General features: G+C 43.6%; 1 protein-coding gene and 1 long non-coding RNA gene across 2 annotated transcripts in view; one reads left to right on the top strand and one right to left on the bottom strand.

Annotated features, from left to right (window-relative positions):
- ZER1 (zyg-11 related cell cycle regulator) overlaps positions 1–24,885 on the top strand; it is a 63,525-nt gene that overhangs the window by 22,399 nt on the left and 16,241 nt on the right. The window contains exons 4-7 of the mRNA XM_072431125.1: positions 219–658; positions 1,019–1,195; positions 24,493–24,607; positions 24,687–24,833. Coding sequence (XP_072287226.1) covers positions 219–658; positions 1,019–1,195; positions 24,493–24,607; positions 24,687–24,833 — 879 coding nt within the window. The remainder of the gene's footprint in view (positions 1–218; positions 659–1,018; positions 1,196–24,492; positions 24,608–24,686; positions 24,834–24,885) is intronic.
- Positions 16,932–24,885, bottom strand: part of LOC140344162 (uncharacterized) — a 72,861-nt gene continuing 64,907 nt past the window's right edge. Inside the window, exon 2 of the long non-coding RNA XR_011923502.1 lies at positions 16,932–23,721. This is a non-coding gene — a long non-coding RNA (uncharacterized lncRNA). The remainder of the gene's footprint in view (positions 23,722–24,885) is intronic.

Below are 24,885 nucleotides of genomic sequence, written 5' to 3'. Positions count from 1 at the left end.
CCAGGATATACTTCAGTCTCTTCCACACATTCCCATTGAAAGAGGCAATGGTTACTTGGTGCAAGGTCCGAAGGATAGAGAGAAAGTAGTAAAAGATTCAACCCCGGTGGATTGATTGTTTTTTTCTAGCATTCATGTCTGAGATTTGTGATTTCAGTGTAAAAATTTATAGCAGTGAACCAAGTGTCTAACTTGTGTTGGCGTTTTCTGTTCCCCAGGACCTGGTAGAACTCTATCTTACAAACTGTGAGAGGCTAACAGCCAAAAGCCTCCAGACCCTGTCCCACTTTAAATCCACTCTGGTGTCCCTCAGCCTCTTTGGCTGCAGTAACATTTTTTTTGAAGAGGAAAACCTGGGCCGCTACAATGATACTGATTGTTTGGTGAACCCCAGTCGTCAGATCATTTCCCGGGACTTCACATTTCAGGGATTCAACCATCTCCGCTTTCTCAATCTTGGCTGCATCACCAAAGGTGTAGACGTAGAGATAATGGTTCAACCACTGGTCTGTTTAAAAGCTCTAAATCTGTCGGGAATTCAGATGAATGATATCAGCTTTCTGACTCAGTGGAAGGACACAATGGTGTCTCTTGTCTTGTACAACATGGATCTTTCTGATGAGCACGTCTGTGTCATTTCACAACTGCACAAACTCCGGTAAGCATTTATCAAAAGACCCTTTTTTATTATCAACTAAAAATTCATTCCTTTTTGTTTGCTACCTTTTAATTTGTTAAATATACTATTGAAAGTGGTTTGTTATATTTGTCTGATAATTGGAATAAAAAAATACCAGCCGATTTTGGGAGACATTCATAGCTATCCTGTATCTTATCCACAATTACTTTGGTATCTCAAGTGGACTGATAAACCCTCCCAATTCTTATCTTAAACTATAGACCAATAAATGTTTATGTTGTAAATATGAAAAAAAGAGGTTCCAGAGTTTAGCAGAATGGATATAGATATGTTCTGAACAAAATATTTATCCCTTCTTATGTTTTTTTCTTGTTCCAGACACTTAGATGTTTCCCGTGATCGCCTGTCTAGCTATTATAAGTTCAAACTCACACGCAAGGTGCTAAGCCAATTTGTGCAGAGTCTTGAGGATCTTGTATCCTTGGACATCTCTGGTCACATGATGTTGGAGAACTGTGCTGTTTCCAAGATGGATGATGAGTTAGGCCCTGACAGGTATGGACAGCATTGAAAATAAAACTGCAAATAATCCTGATTATCAAGGTAGATTTTTATTCGAATTGAAATCTTCACATAGTTAAACAAAGGGTTTTCATTCTTGTGAACATCAACAGGGCAATTTATATGCATTGTGTTTGCATTGCTTGATGGATAAAATTACATCAGTTTAGACGAGGTTTAGTTTGCCAAACAATTTACAAAGTAAGTGTATATCTTAAGTTCTTTTTCCTTACCATAAGGACTCGCCTTAAAAAAACAAAAACATTCCAAACTTATGTTTAAATATTTTGTGGAATCTGCTTGGCTAAGTAAACTGTGGCCTTCATATCTTTTTTAAATATCTTTTCTGTATTATGTGATGGTATTGCATTATTATGTTAGAATGAAAAGGGATGCATGCCATGTCATATGCGTTACACACTAAGGGGTTCATTTATAAAAGTTCCCTGGTTGAGAAGCTTCCACATCTCTTTGTTTCAGTTGTAGTAAATGATTTGCCACCTGGGTGTTTTTCGGAGAATGTCAGATTCACTGCTTTTATAAATAGACCCCTATGGTAAACCAACTAAATATCTCATCACCAAAGTTTAAAAAAGGAAAAAAAGGAAAATTGCTCTTAGATTTCCATTAGCACTTATTGTATTGTTTTATTTCCTCTACTCCTGCCTGCTTCAAAATGTCAGAAATGATTAAAAGAAAAAGCAATGTGCAAATACCAGTTTTTTTTTTTAATAACACTATAGCCAGGAGGCTGTGTCTATTCCAAGTATCATACAAGGTTTTTAGGTATAGCCATTGCAGTGTTTTTCCCAGAAATTTGTTTTCAGCCAAGTGGTAGGAAGCTGTAGCTGGGTGGCAAAAAAGTGGGCGGGGCAAGACCACACATTTAGTGCTCCTAGTTTATACTATAGGTATCCAGTAACCTCCTATTGTTTCAGTGTTCTACCTTCCCCCTATATTTTGTTCCAACGCCTGGCTTGTTAAAATGTACAGTTTTTTAATTTTTTTTTTGTATTATGTTTTAACTTTTCAGGGCTGTGTATTTTGATCCAACTGCCTTGTGTTCCATGTTTTAATAGTGTAATAATCCCTTGTAATAGTGTATTAGTGTGATGTAGTTTAGTTCACATTAGCAGTAAAAAAACTGGGCCATACACCTTGCATACTATGGGTAGTGTTGTTGTTCGAATTCGGGTCGTCCTAATGTTCGACCCGAATATGACCGTTCGAATTCGGGTGGATCCGACCCAAATTTTGCTGCATTCGAATACCCAAATTCAGCCCTCCCACAATGAACTCAAACAACTGGGGACCTCCCCCATGATGCACAGTGCCCTCCAATTAGAATAGGGATGCCCGCTCCATCTTTGTTGTGGCAGACAGCCGATTGGCTGTCTGTCACTGCGTGCCACACAGGCAGCCATTGGCCTATATAAGGCCAAGGCGTGCCTGCATTTGCCACTCCTGACAGAAATTTGCTGATAGCATCACAACCTTTCTGTGCTGCTTGGCTTGCTTTCTTTGTCAAAGTGAAAAAAGTGCTTTACTTTGGTAGACTGTGTCACACTCACACTATTAGTCAGATAGATTGTTGGATTGTACTGTATTGGTGCAGTCCTGAAATCTACTGTACTCAGATAGGTAGAGTGTTTCACTGTTTGCTAGATAGCTAGATAGATACATTGATAGAATGAAAGATAGAAGGCTAGAAAGCTAGATAGATAGATAGATAGTCAGTCAGTGTGTTACTTACAGGCAGCCAGAGGCAGGGTCCCCTTTCTGACTGCGTGCACAGTATCACACTTGTACTGAGAGACAGACACACAGACGCAGTGTATACTGTGCTGCATATTACAAGCGTCACCACTGAAGGTATTTTGCAGGGTGTCAAGCCACATAAAAAAAAAAATTGGACAAAGGGTTTTCTGAATTGTCATGGACTGTATATGGATAATTTATGACGTGGTATATACAATGTAGCTTTATACATAATCATATATAAATGTATGTGTGTGTGTGTGTGTGTGTATATGTGTATATATATATATATATATATATATATATATATACACATATATATATATATACAAATATAATATTAGCTACAAAGTATTTTGTAGGGTGTCAAGTACAATGTCTGGCCAAAGATGAAAGAGCAGCTTTGGCAGGGGTGCTGGCAAGCAAACCAGTATTAGTTTGTTTTTAGCTGCAGACCCAAGAACAAGAAGCGCTGCTGTTGGTGGTGGGCGTCCATTATTACCACACCATGAACAAGAGGTAGTGGAGTACATGACCCAGCCTGGGTCAAGTGATTGTACCCCCTCTTCATTCCAGTCCTAGACACAGGCCTTACAGGTTTCCCAAACAGTCCATGATACACCTGTTCCTCCTAGTTCCTCATCAGTAAAGTCTCGTGTATAGCAGTATGTAGAGGAGTCTCACCGAGGTGTTGGAGAGGCGGAGCTACAAGCATTCCTTCAAGATGCTCAGTTGTTTCACCCATCTGACGAAGAGAGTCAGTTCACAGGCTTTCCCCCCACACTTACTTTTCACCAGAACACTCTGAGCCAGACCAGCCAATTCAAAGTGGCTCCAAAAGGCCGCAGCTTCCTTTCGGCACATATAGGGAAACTGTCTCTTCTGATGATGATGTCCTTGATCCGACATGGGCCAACAAGGAGATCATCATAGACAGGAAATAGAAGAGGAGGAGGAGGAAGAAGAAGAAGAAGAAGAGGAGGAGGAGGAAGTTGCAGAGCGCCCTCAAAGGGGGAGAGGGAGGAAGAGGGTAAAAGCTGCCCACACTCTGCATACTTTAATTACCAGTGAGGCAAGTCATAGATGTAAATCGTTGGAAGCTGTCCCCACAGCTATGCCTCAACAACCGCACACCGCCACCATGAGCACCAGCTCCAGAGCACCTTTAGGCCCAAATGTTTGCCAGTGTGGGCATTTTTTAATGTCCATAGTGATGACAACACTGGTTATCTGTAAACTGTGTGCTCAATACTTGAAACGAGGCAAAAACCCAAACAAACTTGGAACAAGTTGCATAAGCACTCATTTAAAAAGCCACCACCCAGTAACCTGGCGTGAACACCTGGTGAAAGCACAGAGCTCTGTGCGACCACCTCCGCCCAAGAAGCAGGCTCCAACTGCTCGATCCTCCTCTGCTGCCTTTCCTCCTTCCGCCACTACAGTTTCTTGTGCTGCTGCCAGCAATTTAAGTGTGGTGTGTAGCCGATCATTACCTTTTTTTAGGCTCCACCAGCGGTGAGCAGGAGCTCCAACGCAGATCGGCTGCTGTTTGTGGCACATCCCCCACAACTTCTACCCCATCGGCCAATGTTTCTGTGGTTAGCATTAGCAGCATCCAACCTTCCATCCCCCAGATGCTGGAGCGCAAGAGGAAATTTGACCCAAATGACCCCAAAACAAAGCTGATCAATACGGCAGTTGCACAGCTGATTGCGTTAGAGCTGCTCCCTTACCGGCTGGTGGACTCCAGTGTGTTCCGTTACGCATTCCTCTGCGCAAACCCACAGTACGTTATGCCTAAGCAAAAGTACTTTGCACAAAAATGTGTTCCTGCTGTGCATAAACACGTGCAGAGCAATGTGTCCATGGCCCTGCAGCACTCAGTTTCTGGCAAGGTGCACCTGACAACCGACAGTTGGTCGAGCAAGCATGGAGTGGGAAGATATATTTCCTTTACAGTTTGAGCCACATGACATCCTTCATGCAGGAGTGCCTAGCCAAAGATCCACGCATAAAACACATAAAAACAAAGACTGACGACTATTGGATTGCTACATTACTGGATCCACGTTACAAGCCTGAGGTACAACTGATCTTGCCCCAATACAGGGAACCTAAAAAGCAGCACTACCAAGAAGTGCTTGTAAGGGACTTGTGCTCAGCCTTTGCAGCTGGCAGCAGCAGCAGGGATCCCCATGGCAGTTCCATCAGCCATGGGAGCCAAACAACTGCTTTAAGCGGCATGGGTGGCAGCAGCAGAAGAGGTCATCTAAGCCTAACTATGCAGGCTTTTTTTCAGCGGAAGCAAGCTGCCAGTCGTGCAGCAATTGCTAATGACACTGTGCAGCCGTACTCAGTCATGGTGAAGGAATACATGAGCTCTGCATGGGACATCTGCAACCTGCAAGGCCAGGACCCACTGGGCTACTGAGTATCCAAACTTGAACAGTGGCCGGAGCTGGCAGAACATGCCATTCAGATCCTTGCCTGCCCAGCAGCAAGTATGTTATCTGAAGGAGCATTCAGTGCAGCTGGGGGCGTAGTGAGTGACAAACGGATTCGGCTTTCTGCAGAAAATGTCGACCTAATCACTTTTATTAAAATGAATAAGGCTTGGATCGGCAATGACTTTAACACCCCCTCTGCAGATTGTACTGATTAGTAGTCAACTGCTGCACGGACATCAAGATGGGAAGAGCATGTTCACAGCCTTTCAGCATCTCCTTCTACTCCTCACCCTAATGGCCCTATACCTCTACTCTTTCTCTGAGATTTATAACTTGCAATGGAGCTGTGTAACTGGCAAATATTTTTTTACCGAGCACCCCCCTCAGGACCCTCTGCCTTTATCAACTTTGAGGCCTATATCACTTGTAATGGAGCTGTGTGAATCATAATTAAGAAATTTGTATTTTTAGTAGAGAAATACATACATTTTTCTGTCCTTTTTGGATAGATAGTAAGTGCTATCAGAAATAAATATCTGTATTTTTTTATAGAAACAGATTTTTTTTCTGGCTTTTTTGATAGCAAGTAGGATCAGAATGAAATATCTTTGTTTTTTTACAGAAATACAGAAATTATTCTGTTTATTTTGATAGGTAGCAAGTGTTATCAGAATTATTCTCTGTATTTTTTTTTTTACAGAAATACAGAAATGTTTCTGTTTATTTTGATAGGTAGCAAGAAGGATCAGAATTAATTCTCTGTATCTGATCACTCTGTGTCAGAGTGATTAGAAGGGGATACATTGACACAGAGTGATTTTTTAGTATTTTGTTCAGAATCTTTTTTTTCTAGGTTTTTCTCCTTCAAAATTGGGTGCGTCTTATAGGCCGGAGCGTCTTATAGTCCGAAAAATACGGTATTTCTTTCCGATCCCACTTTGCTATATATCTCCAAAGCCATAAAAATTTCTATACTTCTTTTTCAAAAATCTAGATATTTAATTCTGCTAGCACTTTGTATCGATCCAGAAGACCATAAAAACTTTGGTATTTCTCTACAGAAAATGCAGATCTTTAGTTCTGATCCCACTCTGCTATATATCCCCTATACAAACAATACAGATATTTAATTTTGATAGCACTTGGATATGTCCCCTAAAACCCTTAAAAACGTATGTATTTATGTGAGACAAATACATATATTTAACTGTGATAGCACTTGCTAGATATCCACAAATGATAAAAAAATGTATGTATTTACCCGCGTATTCCACCAAGTCTGTTACCTTTTATGTGGTTTCACTACATAGTAGGTATGGAAAGTGTGATTTTCGTTAATCCGTTAATGTCCCAATTAGCTACAGCTTCTAAACTGTCCATGGAGTTTATGGCCTCAACCTCCAATGTGGTCCACGCTACGTACCAGGCAGCAACGCCTCCTACTGCCTGTTACTGCTGCTGCCTTTCCAGTACCCAACTCTAGATGCAAGATACTAATGCCGTCCATACTCCGTCTCAGAGCCCACTGCCTCCTCCTCCTCCTGTAAATGATGCTGCCGCCTACCCAGTACCTGATTTGATATGCCAGACAATAATGCCGTCCATATTCCGTCTCAGAGCCCACCGCGTTCTCCTCCTCCTGTCAATGATGCTGCCGCCTGCCCAGTACCTGACTATAGATGCCAGAAACTAATGCTGTCCATACTCCGTCTCAGCCCACCGCCTTCTCCTCCTGCTGTAAATGATGCTGCTGCCTGCCCAGTACCTGACTTTAAATGCCAGACACCAATGCCGTCCATACTCCGTCTCAGAGCTCACCGCCTCCTCCTGCTGTAAGTGATGCTGCCACCTGCCCAGTACCTGACTTTAGATGCCGGAAACGAATGCCGTCCATACTCTGTCTCAGAGCCCACCGACTCCTCCTCCTGCTGTAAATGATGCTGGCCCCTCCCCAGTACCTGACTTTAGATGCCAGACAATAATGCCGTCCATACTCCCTCTCAGAGCCCTCAGCCTTTGATTCATGCTGTTACTGCTGCTGCATGCCTAGTACCCAACTCTAGAAGCCAATTACTAATGTCGTCCACACTCCGTCTCAGTGCTAAATGCCTCCTCCTCATGCTGTTACTGCTGCTGCCCAGTACCCAACTTTAGATGCCAGTTACTAATGCCATCCACACTACATCTCAGGGCCCACCTCCTGCTTCTGCTGTTTCTGATGCTCCCGCCTGCCCAATAACCAGCTCTAGATGCCAGTTCCCAATTCAGTCCCCGCTCCGTCTCAGAGCCCACCGCCTCCTCCTCCTGCTGTAAATGATGCTGCCACCTGCCCAGTACCAAACTCTAGATGCCAGATTCTAATGCCGTCCACACTTTGTTCCAGAGCCCACCGCCTCCTCCTCCCAGTACCCAGCTCTAGATGCCAGACTAGACTTCAGCTCAACAGGGTCTTCTTTCCCCGCTGATTCCTCCAAGCACAGTCCCTTTCTTGTGGTTTCTCTACATAGTAGGTAGGGACAGATTGAAATCTCCCTCATCCATTCATGTCTCCAATAGCTACTGCTTCTACGCTGTCCAAAAAGGTGATGGGCTTCAAATCTAATGCCCTTCTTGCTCCGTCTCAGGGCCCACCGCCTCCTCCTCCCAGTACCCAGCTCTAGATGCCAGACTAGACTCCAGCTCAACAGGGTCTTCTTGCGCCGCTGATTCCTCCAAGCACAATCCCTTTCATGTGGTTTCGCTATATAGTAGGTAGGGACAGATTGGAATCTCCCTCATCCATTCATGTCTCCAATAGCTACTGCTTCTACACTGTCCAAAAAGGTGATGGCCTTCAATTGTAATGCCCTCCTTGCTCCATCTCAGTGCCCACCGCCTCCACCTACTGCTGCTGCTGCCACCTGTCACTTGTAACGTATAACAGAGCTGTGTAGCTGGCTAGTTTTTGGACTTAAAAACCGCCCTCAGAGACCTCTGCCTGTACTCTGAAGCCTGTGTATGGCTTGTAACGGAGCGTTGAAACCTGGTGGCTAATTTTGGGACCGGAGGAACCCCCTCATGTCTCTCTCTGCCTCTACTCGGAGACCGTGTAAAATGTGGCATGTTACCTTGGCCGCCACATAAAATGGCCTTGCCAGCAACAGCAAAAAGACTTCCCTATTTTTTTTTTACTTGTAAAGTGTTGTGCAGAGCTGGGGGAGTCTTGACATGTCTTTTTAAATGTATTTATAGGCTGTAGAAGCTCTCCACCAACCCGAATAATAACCCAAATTTTTCCCACATTGACTTTAATAGAGTTCAAATTCAATGTTCAATCACCCGTAGGCAGGGTAAAAAAAATACAGATATTTAATTTTGATACCACTTGCAATCTATCAAACTGAACTGAAAAATTTCTGTATTTGTGAAAAAATACAGAATTTTCATTCTGATACCACTTGCTATCTATCAAAATAAATCTAAAAGTTTCTGTATTTCTGTAAAATAATACAGATATTTAATTCTGATTCCGCTTGCAATCGATCAAAATGAACCGAAAAATTTCTGTTTTTATGTAAAAAAAAATACAGATATTTATTTTGATACCACTTGATATCTATACAAAAGGACAGAAAAATGTATGTATATCTCTACTAAAAATACAAATATTTCATTATGAATCACAGCTCCATTACAAGTGATATAGGCCTCCAAGTAGGCAGAGGGCCCTGATGGGGATGCTCGTTAAAAAAAAAAAATTAGCCAGTTACACAGCTACATTGCAAGTTATTGACCTCAGAGACAGAATAGAGGTAGAGGGCCACTAGGGTGAGGAGTAGAAGCAGATGCCGAGGGCTGTGAAAGAGCTCTTCCCATCAAGGTGTCAGCAGGCCGTGCAGCAGTGGACGACTAATCAGTACACTCTGCAGAGGGGGTGTTGAAGTCATTGCGGATCCAAGCCTTATTCATTTTAATAAAAGTGTCAACATTTCCTGCTGAGAACCGAATCCCATTGACACTCACTACGCCCCAAGCTGCACTGCACGCTCTTTCAGATAACACACTTGTGGCTGGCAGCTACAGCTATGTTCTGCCAGCTCCGGCCACTGCTCAAGCTTGTATACCCACTAGCCCAGTGGGTCCTGGCTTTGCAGGTTGCAGATGTCCCATGAAGAGCTCGGGTATTCCTGCACCATGACTGACTACCGCTGCTCAGTGTCATTGGCAATTGCTGAACTACTGGCAGCTTGCTTCTACTGAAAAAAAGCCTGCATGGTTTGGTTTAGACGACATCTGCCTCCCATGCCAACCTCTACCGCTGCTTAAAGCAGTTGTTTGGCTCCCATGGCTGGTGGAACTGCCATTGGGTTCCCTGCTGCTGGCAGTCGGAAAGGCTGAGCACAAGTCCCTTACAAGCACTTCTTGGTAGTGCTGCATTTTAGGTCCTATGTATTGGGGCAAGATCAGTTGTTGTGTCTCAGGCTTGTAACGTGGATCCAGTAATGTAGCAATCCAATAGTCGTCAGTCTTAGTTTTAATGTGTTCAATGTGTGTATCTTTGGCTTTGCACTCTTGCATGAAGCCTGTCATGTGGCTTAAACTACGCACAGTTGAGGTAATTCTGTACCCAGACTCCTGTGGGTCGAACAGCAGCACAGGGTCATCCTCCTCCTCCTCCTCCGCCTGGTCTTGCCATCCACTGAACATGGCGCCCTGTGTTTGGGTGGATGGATGCTCAAGTACCCTCAATATCCTCCTCTGCTCCTTCCTCCCCGTCTGCCATGCCTGCAATGTCCACCTCATCCTCCTCCTCCTCCTCTTCCTGGATTTGTGGTGCACTATGTCTAGTAGGCACGCATGTCCAAGATGATGTTTGAAACGTCTCTTGATGCGGCGTCCGCTCTGTGTCGTGTCCCAGATCCACCATCATCTGTTCCAGCAGACATATGATGGGGATGGTGTCACTGACACAGGCCTGATCTCTGTTGATCATCCTGGTGGGCTCTTCAAAAGGTGACAATACAGTGCACAAGTCCTACATTTGCAACCACTCCGCAGGGCTGAAGAAAGGTAGTGTAGGTATACGTCTCAAACGAACAGACTCTGCCACGTAATCCACCACAGCTTTCTGTTGATCAGCCAACTGCTGCAGCATGTAAAAGGTGGAATTCCAACGTGTGGCCACATCACAAATTAACCAGTGCACTGGCAGGTTCAGATTTCCCTGTAAATCCACCAATCTGGCACTGGCTGTGTACGACCGGCAGAAATGCGCTGACAACTTTCTTACCTTCAGCAACAGCGGCTGGAGGCCTGGGTAATTCCTAAGGAAGCGCTGTACTATCAGGTTCATGACGTGAGCCAGGCAAGGTACACGTGTGACTTTCCCACAACGCAGGGCTGACAGCAGTTTGGCCCCGTTGTCACACACGACCTTGCCTGGACTGGACTGAAGTCTGTTGGGAGTTAGCCATGTCCTCCTGCTCCAACAAGGCACTTAGAATGGCTGCGCCCATGTGGCAAAGGGGGAAACAGGCTTCGCAACCTCAGGACTGCATGGCAACGTAGGAATTGTGCACTGAAATAGGAAACTGCAGGATCTTGCTGGCGGTGAACAGATGCTGTGGCATAGGAGGTGCTGGGTCCCCACTGCAAAGTGTCCGTGGAAGAATAGTTTAAGGCACAAGAGTCAAAGGAAGAGGTGGAAGTGGAGGTTGAGGAGAAAATTGCATGGCGATGTGCTCTGGGCGGAGGTAGGTGTGCAGGTCTTGCTGCAGCTGCATCTTCCCCTGTTGCCACCAAAGTTACCCAGTAAGCTGTATAGGAAATATATCTTCCCAGTCCATGCTTGCTCAACCAACCACTGCAATGCAGGAACATATTTTTGTCCAAAATACTGTCGCTTAGGCATATTATACTGTGGGTTCCTGCAGAGAAATGCGTAAGGGAACACATTGGACTCCACCAGCCGGTAAGGGAGGAGCTCAGATGCTATCAGCTGTGCAATTGCCGCATTGATTAGCTTTGTTTTGGGGTCATTTCGGCCATTTCCTCTTGCGCTCCAGCATCTGGGGGATGGAAGGTTGGATGCTGCTAATGCTAACCACAGAAAGATTGGACGGTGGGGTGGAAGTTGTGGGGGATGGCAATGATGCCTGGTCTTGACTGCTAGCAATGCGACAAACAGCAGCCGATCTGCGTTGGAGCTCCTGCTCACCACTGGTGGAGCCTGAAAAAGGTAATGCTCGGCTACATGCCCCACTCACATTGATGGCAGCAGCATGGGTAACTTTGGTGGCAGAAGGAGGAAAGGCAGTGAAGGAAGATCGAGCAGTTTGAGCTTGCTTCTTGGGTGGAGGTGGTCGCACAGAGCTGTGTGCTTTCACCAGTTGTTCCCGCCAGGTTACCGGGTGGTGGCTTTTTAAATGAGTGCTCATGCAACTTGTTCCAAGTTTGTGTTTTTGCCTCGTTTCACGTGTTGAGCACACAGTTTGCAGATGACCATAGTGTTGTCATCACTATGGACAATAAAAAATGCCCACATGGGCGAACATCTAACTGGGCCTTTAGGTGCTCTGGAGCTGGTGCTCCTGGTTGCGGTGCACGGTTGTTTAGGCATAGCTGTGGTGACATGCAGCTTCCGACGATGGAAGACTATGACTTGCCTCACTGGTACGTGAAGAATGCAGAGTGTGGCAGCTTTTACCCTCTTCCTCCCTCTCCCCCTTTGAGGGCGCTCTACGACCTCCTCCTCCTTTTCTTCCTGCCTATTATGATCTTCTTGCTCGCCCCATGTTGGATCAAGGACATCATCATCATCATCATCATCATCAGAAGAGACAGTTTCCCTGTATGTGCCGAAAAGAACCAGCGGCCTTTTGGAGCCAGTTTGAATTGGCTGGTCTGGCTCAGAGTGTTCTGGTGAAAAGTAAGTGTGAGGGGAAAGCCTGTGAACTGACTCTTCTTCGTCAGATGGGTGAAACAACTGAGCATCTTGAAGGAATGCTTGTAGTTCCGCCTCTCCAACACCTCGGTGAGACTCCTCTACATACTGCTATACACGAGACTTTACTGATGAGGAACTAGGAGGAACAGGTGTATCATGGACTGTTTGGGAAACCTGTAAGGCCTGTGTCTAGGACTGGAATGAAGAGGGGGTACAATGACTTGACCCAGGTTGGGTCATATACTCCACTACCTCTTGTTCATGGTGTGGTAATAATGGATGCCCAGCACCAACAGCAGCGCTTCTTGTTCTTGGGTCTGCAGCTAAAAACAAACTCCTACGGCTTTGCTTGACACCCTGCAAAATATCACTCTGCATTCTTCACGTACCAGTGAGGCAAGTCATTGATCAAACCTTGGCTGTGCAGCAGGAAGAGGCTCTGAGACGGAGCGTGGACAGCATTGGTAACTGGCATCTAGAGCTGGGTACTGGGCAGGCGGCAGCAATAACAGCATGAGGAGGAGGCGGTGGGCCCTGAGATGGAGCAAGGACGGCGTTAGAGTTTGAGGCCATCACCTATATGGACAGTGTAGAAGCTGTAGCTATTGGAGACATGAATTAATGAACGAGATTCCAATCTGTCCCTACCTACTATGTAGCAAAACCACATGAAAGGGAACGGACTTGGAGGAATCAATGGGGCAAAAAGACCCTGTTGAGCCTGAGTCTAGTCTAGCATCTAGAGCTGGGTTCTGGACAGTGGGCAGGGGGCAGCAGTAAGAGCAGGAGGAGTAACACCCATCCACACTACGTCTCAGGGCCTGCCGCTTCCTCCTCATGCTATTACTGCTGCTGCCTGCCCACTGCCCAGTAGGTACGGATTTGAATCTCGTTGATCCATTCATGTCTGCAATAGCGACAGCGTCGACACTGTCCATATGAGTGATGGCCTCAACCTCTAATGCCGTCCTTGCTCTTTCTCAGGGCCCAACGCCTCCTCCTCATGCTGTAACTGATGCCACCTGCCCAGTTCCCAACTTTGGATGCCAGTTACCAATGCGATCCCCGCTCCGCCTCAGTGCCCACCGCCTCCTCCTACTGCTGCTGCTTTTATTTTTACTTGTACAGTGTTGTGCAGAGCTGGGAGAGTCTTGGCATGTCTTTTTAAATGTATTTATAGGCTGTAGAAGCTCTCCACCGACCCGAATAACAACCCAAATTTCCCCCCTTGACTTTAATAGAGTTCAAATTCGATGTTTGAACACCGGAATCATGCATTATTCGACCGAATAGCGGTTGAATCGAATAGTGAGGTATTCGACCCACACTAACTATGGGCATGCATGAGATTATGCTTTTTTTTGTACATTATGTGAAAGCTCCTGATAATACATTCCCGGGCGGAAAGAGCAGCCCACGGCCACCTTGGATATGTGACACAATTATCCCAGGCGGCAGCAAATTTACCCCTCAGACCTAAAACCCCACTATGACAGTAAAAACAGAAAGGGAGGTGTCCTCCTTCAAAAATGAAAAAGAAAAGCAACACATTTTTCTATTATATAAAAGGGGAAAGTCACTCTTTATATTATGTTAAAATGGTGGTGATGCTTTAACCCCCAAACGGTAATCCCAAGTCACACTCAGGTCGCTTTTAACTGAAAAAAAAAACACCTTGTTCTGTCGCTGTCCCCCGGCATCCTGCTGGTCCCCGCAGGTCCTGGGGACACTTCCACCCCCTCTGCTCTCCAGCCGTGAAGTGCAGAAACGAGATCTACGGGGTTTTCCGGTGATGTCGGTACATGCGTCGGTGCGGGAGTATTGGTGGGAAATTCAAATAATTTTGTATTGGATTCAATACAAAATAGCTGAATTGAATCCAATACAAAGAATTATATAAATACTTGTGAAAACTGAACATTTGGATTGCTGTTGCATAAGAAAGTGCACCTAGGAGCCCAAAATTGAAAAAGAAAATGTAGGGACCCCCAGGGCCACTTAAATAGCAAGGGGAATTGGGGGGTATAAGGGGTAAATTTATACCTACCTTTCACAGAACTATAATTTTAATAATAATCTACCCTTTCTGCTTCTGTTCTTTGAACCCCAATTTCTCTTGAATGCTGTAGGAAACTGAAAATGTAGGTGCAAGTAGGGGACATGTATAAACCCCCCTAAAATTTCTTTAGCATGGCATCATTAGAACATAAAAAACTCAACTTTGCCCATCAAATTGCCCTTCCCTGTTACACTTAAATGTCAGCTTTCCTACCTTCAACCATAATTTCACTAGAAAGTAGCACTGCAGGTTAGCAAAAATATAGGTGCAAGTGGGGGCACTTGAGGCTAACATCCCATAAACTTTTATCACCATGGCATCATTACAACATAAAAATCTCTACCCATCAAAACATGCTGCTACACGTGACTGTACCCTACCAGTACCTTAACCCTGATTACGTTTTGATGGGCAGGGTTTTTTATGTTCTAATGATGCCATAGTAATTACATTTTAGGGGGTATCCACAGATGATCCCCACGCGTTTTCAGTTTCCTACACCTCCCTATCCAAGAGAAATTGGGGTTCCAAGTGTTAGAAGTGAGCAGTAATGTGTAATGGCAGTGTGTTTGCCATAGTAATGAAATTTTAGTGGTGGAAAGGTAGCCAAACATTTTTTTGAACCTACATTTTTTGGTTTTGTACACCCCACCATTCTAGGAAAAATTGGGTTTCAAAGAAGTGAAACAGACAAGGTAACATTGTATGACAGGTAGGTATCAATTAAGGTACCCCACCCCAATGCTCATTGCTAAGTGGCCCTGGCGGTCCCCAATTCGCATTTTCAATTTAGAACTTCTAGGCGCACTTGCTTTCGAAACGGCAACCCCAATATTGTATTTTCACAAGTTTTTACAATTCAAACCCCCAAATCTTTAAATTCCTAAAATCTGGGGGACTGAGGTTATGGTTACTATTAGTTAAGAGGTTCTCATGTGCACCCTGAACATTTCAAATAATTACAACCAATGGTTTAGGGCAGTGATTTTCAACTAGTGTGCCGTGACGGATCTTTCTCTGTACCGTAGGAAATTATCCAATTACCATTGTCGAGTGTCTGTGCTGTAGTGACTGGTAGAGTAATGTATTACTCTTCCATGTCAGTGGGTGGCAGTAGGTAGCCTAATTGTCTTGTTTTTTCTTAGAGACAAAAGAATTAGCTACAAAATGTCATTTTGTAACATTTTTGATTTGTGGTATGCCGCAGGATTTGGCTCAAAAAAGGTTTAGAGGATATAAAGGTTTGTACACAGTTTTGTAAGGCTGCAGAATATGACATGCAGCATTTCACACACAGCTATCAGACTGCTGCCGATGACATCATTACACATGCAGCAGCTTTTTTTTCAATAGAAAACGCAGCACGAGCTAGAAAATAGGGAGGGACAGCCTGTGTTTCGATCTTATCATTCTGTGCTATTCTACCCCGCCTGGCTCTTACCAGCAGCTAGAATCCTCTGAACGGATAACCGCTAAGAACCGAGCCTGTTCAGAGTATTAGAGCTGCGGATGAGAGCCGGGTGGGTGACTTAGTGGGCGGAGATCCCGGCTGCCCTAAAAGGGGGCTGGGTAGAATTATGAGCCATGACAATGTATACTTAATCTGTACAGGCCCACATGTTCCAGATATGGCTCCATGTCACCAGAAGGGCAGCTAAAAGAACCAGGAAGAGATGGAAGCCACCTACTAATGAAGTAATAAAAATGGCCTTGCAGCAGAAGAAATAAGCAGGCGACCCAAAAGCACATAGTGATGCATTAAGCACATTAATGAATATAAACAAGGCATACTTTAGAGAACAATTTGTTACTACAGTGGGGAAGGTTTGTGATACACATTAAACTGACCATACATCCTAAAATCTGTCTTTACTATTCCCTTTAGATCTGCTAACCACACGAGCTATATAGCCCAAGACCCATCTGACTCCTTTCAAATTCAATTAAATGTTTAGATGTGTCATCACATTTTTTATTTTTGTAAATGCACAGCATATTTTTGAGATTGTACAGAGTTTAAAAGAATGCAGCCTCTTCTAGGTTTTAAATCTAGTGTGAGGTCACATTTAGAGGAACAACTAGTATGTTGTATCTAGACCTGAGTATCACAGTATGCTATGTCAATTTTGTATTCGCTGATCATGTAATGTCTTAAGGCAGATGTGTTACACCACTCTGTTTTATTCCAAAAATTGAATCTTTAGTGCCATGATGCTTTGGGACATAAGCTTACTATCCAAGGTATAAAGTTGTGAATTATTCTTACATCTCCTTGAATGTAAAAATGAATTATTATTGTAAGTGAGATTGCATCCCCTGTTTAAGGCCCCACTTCCCACCCCAACCTCCTCAACTCTCACAAACTCTATCTCCCATCCCCTTCAAACAGCATAGAGACCCTGTGTTGTTCTTGTGCATTGCAGTAAATGGAAAATATTCGTTTTTGAATGTGCTGCCAATGCAGTAGAAAGGAGAAAGATTAAATGCATATTTTTTTTCTAGCACAGTACATCTGACAATTATTCACGACAACTTCTGAGGTATAGTACAAGAATCAAGGTTTTATTCACGTGTGGGAAACTCATGACAGACAAGGCAACAGAGGTTGGGACTGTCCCTTCCTCTGTCTATGAGAGTCTCTGAAAACTTTAACCAAAGAGTCTATTTTCTATTCTTCAGTTCCTTGCGTCACCGGTCATCCAATTCTGGGCTTGTCTTTTCTTTAATTTTCTGGAGACAACGAGTTATTGTTTTATTTGTTTTGCTGCCATTGCATATTTCGCTCTCATTAATTTTCTTGGGGGGGTTACGGTTTCTAAGGTCCCCTTATCTGCTGGTTCCACTTGCACAGTTTCTATGGTCTCCTTATCTGCTGGTTTCACTTGAGCAGGTGCACGGCCAAGATGCCTCCGGGAGCAGAAAGTAAAGAACACAAATAGCTGAGTTAGTCATTTTGAAACAGCATAATATAGTTAGTCATTTTGAAACAGCATAATATAGTTTGAGTTAATTCTCACTATACTTGTGGCTATATAAATTTTATATACATTCACATTTCCCTCCTGTTGAGGATTAATCAAACCATATGACCTTTTAGAAACTTTATCATAGGTTATCATTAACGGGAAACTTTTTATTAGTACTTAGGACTTTCTATGGTATTTATCTCTGGGTCAGTCTCGACCAATTCGTACTTTGTATCTCTAGCTACCATGCCAACCATCCTGGAAATTAATCCCTTCATCACTGGTACCAGACAGCAAGCTGGACAGAGTAATGTGGCAATACATAGCACAACGGCTGTCAGGGCAGTTTTAACTGCCTGCCCCCATCCACCGAACCAGGAATTCCACCAGTCGGTCATCCAGTTGTTTATTCCTGCATTGGCTGCCAACTCTTCGGAAAGCAACGTGAGACTGTTCAAAGCCTCAGTCACCGTTCCATCGGGCGCCATGTTATTGGGAATAAAGGTAAAACAGCTCTCACCAAACATTTTACAAACTCCACCTCGCTCAGCCAGTAACATATCTAGTGCCATTCGGTTCTGCCACGACATCAGGGATGTTGCGTCTAGTTGCTCGGCAAGCCCTTTGATTGCATCGCAAGTCTGGTTGACAAAGCACTGCTGATTATAGTATATATATCTAATCCAATCAACATTCCTATTTATAGAAACCCAGTAAAAAATGGACTCAAAGCCTGCAGCTGTTTGATTTCTGGCCTTATATTCATCAGGGACTCCTCTCGGAACCCCTATAGCATCTATATATGTTGGATTATTATTTGCTGAGACGCTTCTTTTTGCCTTATGGTGTCTGCCAAATGTCTAGTATCCCCTACCAGGACCTGGTATGACCAGGAATGGTTGTACCAGGGTGATCAGGGTGCATGTACCTCACCAGTTTGCTGGTAGGATTGCCCTAAGTTTCTGGTCCCCACACAACCACCATATATCTGCTAATGAATTTCTGTGGTTTTTTAATTGCTGTGTGGTCCATGTGCAGTTGCTGCAAACTGGCTCTACTGTGGTACAGTACTTAAACTCTTTTCCTTTTCTTTCAGCGTTATTGTAGCAGGTATAATTGCCCTTGTACACAGTCACATCTGTGGGCTTTGTCCTGCTTTTCATGGGTGGGTGTTGTTTCTGTTCCTTATCACACTCTGTGCTAAAAGTCCCACCCTTCATCAGTTCTAGTAAGCATGTCGTATTTATAGCTTCTGGGATCGGAACAGTGGCTAACTGGGGCCTTCCAACAGCACAAGCTATACAGTCACTTACATTCATCTGGTTTACTGTATAATGCACCCACTTCAGCCACTCATTTCCTCCTCCCACTCCGGTTTCTATAGCTAACAAGTCATCCATTGTCGGATTTGATAAGGCTCTCATTTTAGTCACCTCTATTTTACTGTCCCCCTGGTTGTCCGGAACCTTTTGCGTATTGCTAGCATTGGTTCTCCATTCAGGATTGTTGTGCATATCTTTTAGATCAAATTTTGCATATGCTCCCATGTACTCTCCCTGTTGGTATTTTGCTAAGACATAGGTGCCGGCATCCCCTTGCTGCAGGTCAACTATTGTAATCCTAAACTTATCGTCACATATTGTGCCTTTTGTCAATGTCATTCTTTTGAGTAACAATTAGCCTTGTTTGTCAATCCTTTGTAATGCACTTACAGGTCTGTAGCCCCAATCATCATCCTGGGACATTGTAGTGGTATCTGCCCTTACATTTCATCCTGCTTCTCCCCAATTTGCGCAGTTACTTCTATAATAGCTGTCTGTTACACAGACATTGATGTGACTGACTGCATGTGGCGCGTTTCTATTATTACATCTCCAAGGAATGAGCCCACCTCCCTTCTGGTCACAATTGACCATTTTTTAGAGAAATCTAAGGTGTAAGTAACTGGTGTAAGATTCTGTGCTTGGACTGCCCACACAGTGATCCACCAAAACAGGCCTATTGAAGAACCTATTCCCCACATGCAGACTAACATTCTGCCCATTGGAGTTTTAAAATAGCCCAGATCTAATGGTGTACCCATGTATAAAAAACCTCCCTTATGTTTATTGGATCACCTGATGGTTCTCGGTGTTACTTTCACTGCACTGGAGTGGACAGTGGTGCTCTCCTTCGATCGAGAAATCGTTCTTCTAGGTGGCACTTCTGCTGTCATTCACATCACCATCAGGTAACCCCTGCGTCCCTAATGCTTTCCTTCAATGGGTCAGGTGGATCCAGACAGATCGGCCCTCTACCTTAACCGCTGTTTGGGTAGTCAGGAGTACCTGATGTGGTCCCTCCTGTTGACACATGTGTCTTCTCATGTGTCACTATCACTGCTAACCTATACAAATTTTTTGGTAATACCAGCTTGCCACCCAGTACCCAAATCATATGGTCATCCTGTAAGGCTCCTGATTTTGCCCAGGTCCTTTTCTCTGATTCTGGGGCTACCTTCTGCATCTCTTACAACACCTGTTGATTTATCCCAAGAATTTTTTCAATATCAACTTCATGCAGTTCGGGACCTGGGGCCTCAGAACGCGCAACTTTCTTTGCAGTTTCATCTGCCAGTCTATTTCCTGCACTCACTGCATCTTGGCCACTGGTATGTGCTATACACTTGACTACTGCCAGTGATGCTGGTTTTTGTACTTCCTGCAGCAATTTAATCAGCAGGTCCTTATGTGTCACATCTTTCCCAGTAGCCATTTTCATTCCCCTTCTTGACCATTGGCCAGCAAACGTGTGTACTGTAGAAAAGGCATATTGACTATCTGTGTATACAGTAAGTCTTTTATTTTCTCCCAATGAGCAGGCTCTGGTTAAGGCCACTATTTCTGCTGCTTGAGCAGAGTAAGCGGATGGCAGTTTTGGCTTCTACCACATCTGTTTGTGTAACTACTGCATAGCCTACTTGATTCTGTCCCGTTATTTTTCTGTGCTGACCCGTCAACAAAATACACAAGGTCTGGGCTTTCTAGGGGAATATCAGTCTGGTCTAGGTAGGTGCAGTCGTTTGTTTCCTCCATACAGTCATGTGGCTCACCATCTGTTGGAACAGGGAGCAGTGTTGCTGGGTTTAGTGTGGAACATCTCTGCAGGGTAATGTGGGGTTGGCCCAGCAATACGGCTGTGCAATAAAGTAATCGAGCTGGAGACAAAAGAGTCATTTTTTCCTACAACAAAAGGACATGTACAGCATGTGGTACCAATAAGGTCAACTCATGGTATAGGACAAGGTTTGCAGTTGCCTTAACTGCCATGGCAGCAGCAATTACAGCCTGGACACAATGTGGTAGGCCCCTGGCTACTGCATCTAGGGGTGCTGAAAAATATCCCAGTGGTCTCATTCTGTCACCCCACTTTTGACAAATTACACTAGTCATGAATCCTGACTTGCAATCTACTGCTTGTATAAATGGCTTCTTATAGTCAGGATTTGCCAGAACCAGATCTGAGACCACTGCCTGTTTAGCTTTGACAAAGGTTTCTTCCAGATCTGGTATCCAGGAAATTTTATCGGTCAATGCCATGGGTTTGTCGTGTATTGCGTCATATAATGGCCGGTTATCTGTGCATAATTCGCTACCCATGCCCTGCAGTAATTGATCATTCCTAGGAATGACATCATCTCCCTTTTTGTCCGCGATCTAGGGCTCTGTAAAATTGCTAGCTTCTGTTCGGTCTCCACAGCCCTGCCTTCAGGAGTCAATACATGTCCTAGGTATTTAACCTCTTGTTGGCAAAATTGGACCTTGTCTCTGCTAGCCTTATGGCCCTCTTGGGCTAAGAAGCACATCAGTGCCAATGAGTCTGTTCTACATTGTTCCATTGAGGCTGAGCAGATAAGTAGGTCGTCTACATAAGGATTTCCCTCAGGAGGTGTAAATAAGGACAATGATTTCCCTATTTCTTCTGGGAAAATTCCAGGACTCTCAGTATACCCCTGGGGTAATCTAGTATAAGTCAGTCTTTCATTTTTAAAAGCTTTCTTTACTGGAAACAAAGGTGTGTTACAAGGAGAATTTCCTGCTGGAATTAGGACCTCAATTTTCTTTAAGGATTTACAGGGCAGGAATCTGAAATGATAAATCCTGCCTTTGTCTTATTTCCAGTCTGGGGGTCAGTTACCATTAGTGGCTTACACAGGGGTTCTGTTGTCATGTCACCCCCTGNATTTCNGACTATGACTGTCATTTGCCTTGTCCATGATGGGGCTTCCTGTTTTCTTATTACTGATCTACAGGCCCCAGTGTCACACAAAAATGTCACTAATTTCCCTTCCACATTTAAGGTTATCTTTGGTTTGTACTGGAAAGCAGAATTCAGGTCAACAATTTCCTTGTCCCCTGTAAATTCCTCCTGTTCTGAGCCTAGTCATGCTGTTTCCTCATCTGTGTCTTTTCTCATACAATCTCTTGCAAAATGTCCCTTCTTTCCACATTTATAACATTCTCCCCTTTTACGTCTTCCCTTATAATCCTTGATGGGGGGGACGTGGTTTCCGTTGCTCCCTTTTTTGTGCATCATACATACAGTCTTCATCCTCACTTTCTATCACATCCCCATCTACTTGCTGGACCTTCTGACGTGGTTTTTGTTTTGTATACAAATACCGTTCAGCATGCCTGGCATGTTCAATTAGATCTGTCACTCTACAGGTTCTATGATTTATCATGTGTTTAGTGATACATTTACTAATTTTGGATAAGAATCCCTTGATAATTGCATTTTTGAGCTGTTGCTCGTACGGGGAATCCTGTGTCTGATCTGCCTGTATGTCTATTCCTGAATTATTGTCAAACACTTGACATTTTTACTATAAAGTCATCAACACTTTCGTCTGGTTAATGATTGTCCAGTCTGCCCTTCTGCATCTTTTTTTAATTAGCTCTACTAATTCCTTTCATTAATCTGGTGTCAGATATCCGTCAAATTTATAATTAATTTTCCACATGTCTCTATATTTAAGATTTCTTTTATCCTTACTTAACATTATTATATCATCATCAGTCATTTTGTCTTTTACCTTTGAACAACAAACACCCATCTTCAGTTTCTTATCTGTTGACTATATTCTTCTTTTGACTATATTTCTCTTTTGACTATACATTTCTTTTCCTGTTTGTTTTAAGTGTAACAATTACTCAAAAAACACTTCCATATTGCCAAAAGTCCTGTTTCTTTTAAGTCTAACAATTATTCAAAAAACACTTCCTTATAAGTCAAGTTCCCTGTTTCTTTTAAGTGTAACAATTACTCAAAAAACACTTCCTTGGGTAATAATTCTCACCGTTCACAACTATTTTGTCCCTTAGTTCTTGAATTATTACCAACTGATATGGTTGTTTTGACACGTTCAAAGAGCAACTTTTCTAATTATATTTCATAAGGGGCCCCACAGAATATTCCGATTCAATACCGGGTGGTATATGAATCTTACTGACAAGGTCACTGTGCTCGTCTTTCCTCACCAGAACACTGATGAGAGACTTGCCTAAACGTGACACAAACTTTGAGCCGTTATAAGTCTGTACAATTGGAATATCTGTACCAGATACAACCCTCTTCACAATATAACAATTTAGCAGCATAAAATGTCCAACAATTAGCAGCATAAAATGTCCAACAATTAGCAGCATAAAATGTACAACAATTAGCAGCATTTGGAAATTTAAAAACTTTCTTACCCTACGAAAACCAGAACGCTTTTGACGTCAGGAGGAGTCGTGTCGTGGAAACTGTCAATCTCGAACCGTCACAAGAGGGGTCCGCTCATCTAGCCCTTTGTTTAAAGGAGTTTTCTCAGCCCAAGGGTCTTTGTTAAAACCGGTGTGATTTGGTTCCTTTGTAGACGGGCGTTCCTCTGGATGACTCTTGATTGAAGTTTGCGGCTCGAAGGACCAAAAATTGTCAATGGTAAGTTGACAATTATTCACGACAACTTCTGAGGTATAGTAAAAGAATCAAGGTTTTATTCACGCGTGGGAAACTCACAACAGACAAGGCAATAGAGGTTGGGACTGTCCCTTCCTCTGTCTATGAGAGTCTCTGCAAACTTTACCCAAAGAGTCTATTTTCTATTCTTTAGTTCCTTGCGTCACCGGTCATCCAATTCTGGGCTGGTCTTTTCTTTAATTTGCCTGGAGACAACGAGTTATTGTTTTATTTGTTTTGCTGCCATTGCATTTTTCGCTCTCATTAGTTTTCTTGGGGGGGTTACGGTTTCTATGGTCCCCTTATCTGCTGGTTCCACTTGCACAGTTTCTGTGGTCTCCTTATCTGCTGGGTTCACTTGACCAGGTGCAAGGCCAAGACGCCTCCGGGAACAGAAAGTAAAGAACACAAATAGCTGAGTTAGTCATTTTGAAACAGCATATTATAGTTAGTAATTTTGAAACAGCAAAATATAGTTAAGTTAGGTTATATGAGTTAATTCTCACTATACTTGTGGCTATATAAATTTTATCTACATTCACACATCCCAACCCGATTCTGTGCATTGCAGTAATGGTACATTGGAGCTGCAATGCCTTACTGTGTTGGGATTGTCTTTCACAATTTAAAAGCACTTTAACACTGTTGACATAACAGGTCCCAGTTCTTTCTACTTTACTGGACCATTTATTAGAATAGTCTTTTTTTGTGTATTCCTGACACTTCATAGATGATGTGGAATTCTCCTATTGGTTGCCCAGCTGCACTATCCTCACAGGTTCTGAAGACTGCATTGGTGTGATGACTAGAGGATGACGAGTTGGTACAGACACAGACTGCATGACTGGTTCCCCAGTCCCCACACCAGAAGGAGACATGCTTAATAGACAGGATGGGGTGAAGAGGCTGGCTTTCAGTTTGCCTGGGGATGGGCTTTGGTAATAGTAGTCTTAACTTTGATCCGGATGACCTTCTTCACACCTCTTGTATACCAGTTGTATTCTGTCCCTAATTTGCACCTCATTGTCATCACAAAAATGGTTTATTGTTCAGCCTCTATCAAAACTAAATCATTTGTTTAAGGGGCACCAACCTTTTAATGCAGCACAACGTATAAAGAAGAATGCTGTATAATAGTTATATTTTTTACACAGCACTGACCCTAGTAAAAGCAGTATCACTCCATTCCGCTGCTTGAAGAAGCCTCTGCAGTTCCTAGGCCTCTTTGAAACATCTCTCTGCCGTCTGACTCACATACCAGCTTACAAGGTAGGACCCCAGCTCTGGTTGTAGTTTGCGGTAGGAATTCATGAAAAATAAGATGCATGACAGGTTTTTTTTTATTTAGGTGAGTGGGGATAAAAACGAGGATCAAGTTCTCAATGCCATAGAAGCATACACTGAACATCGCCCCGAGATCACCTCTCGTGCCATAAATCTGTTGTTTGATATTGCCCGTATTGAAAGATGCAACCAGCCACTGAGAGCCCTGCAGGTAACCATGGCTTGTTTTCATGTTAGGCATTGTAGAGCTTTCAGAACTACTA

Source organism: Pyxicephalus adspersus, chromosome Z (genome assembly GCF_032062135.1).
Source record: "Pyxicephalus adspersus chromosome Z, UCB_Pads_2.0, whole genome shotgun sequence".
NCBI lineage: Eukaryota > Metazoa > Chordata > Amphibia > Anura > Pyxicephalidae > Pyxicephalus > Pyxicephalus adspersus.
The sequence above is the reverse complement of the archived record's forward strand: the minus strand, read 5'-3'. Positions and strand labels throughout refer to the sequence as shown.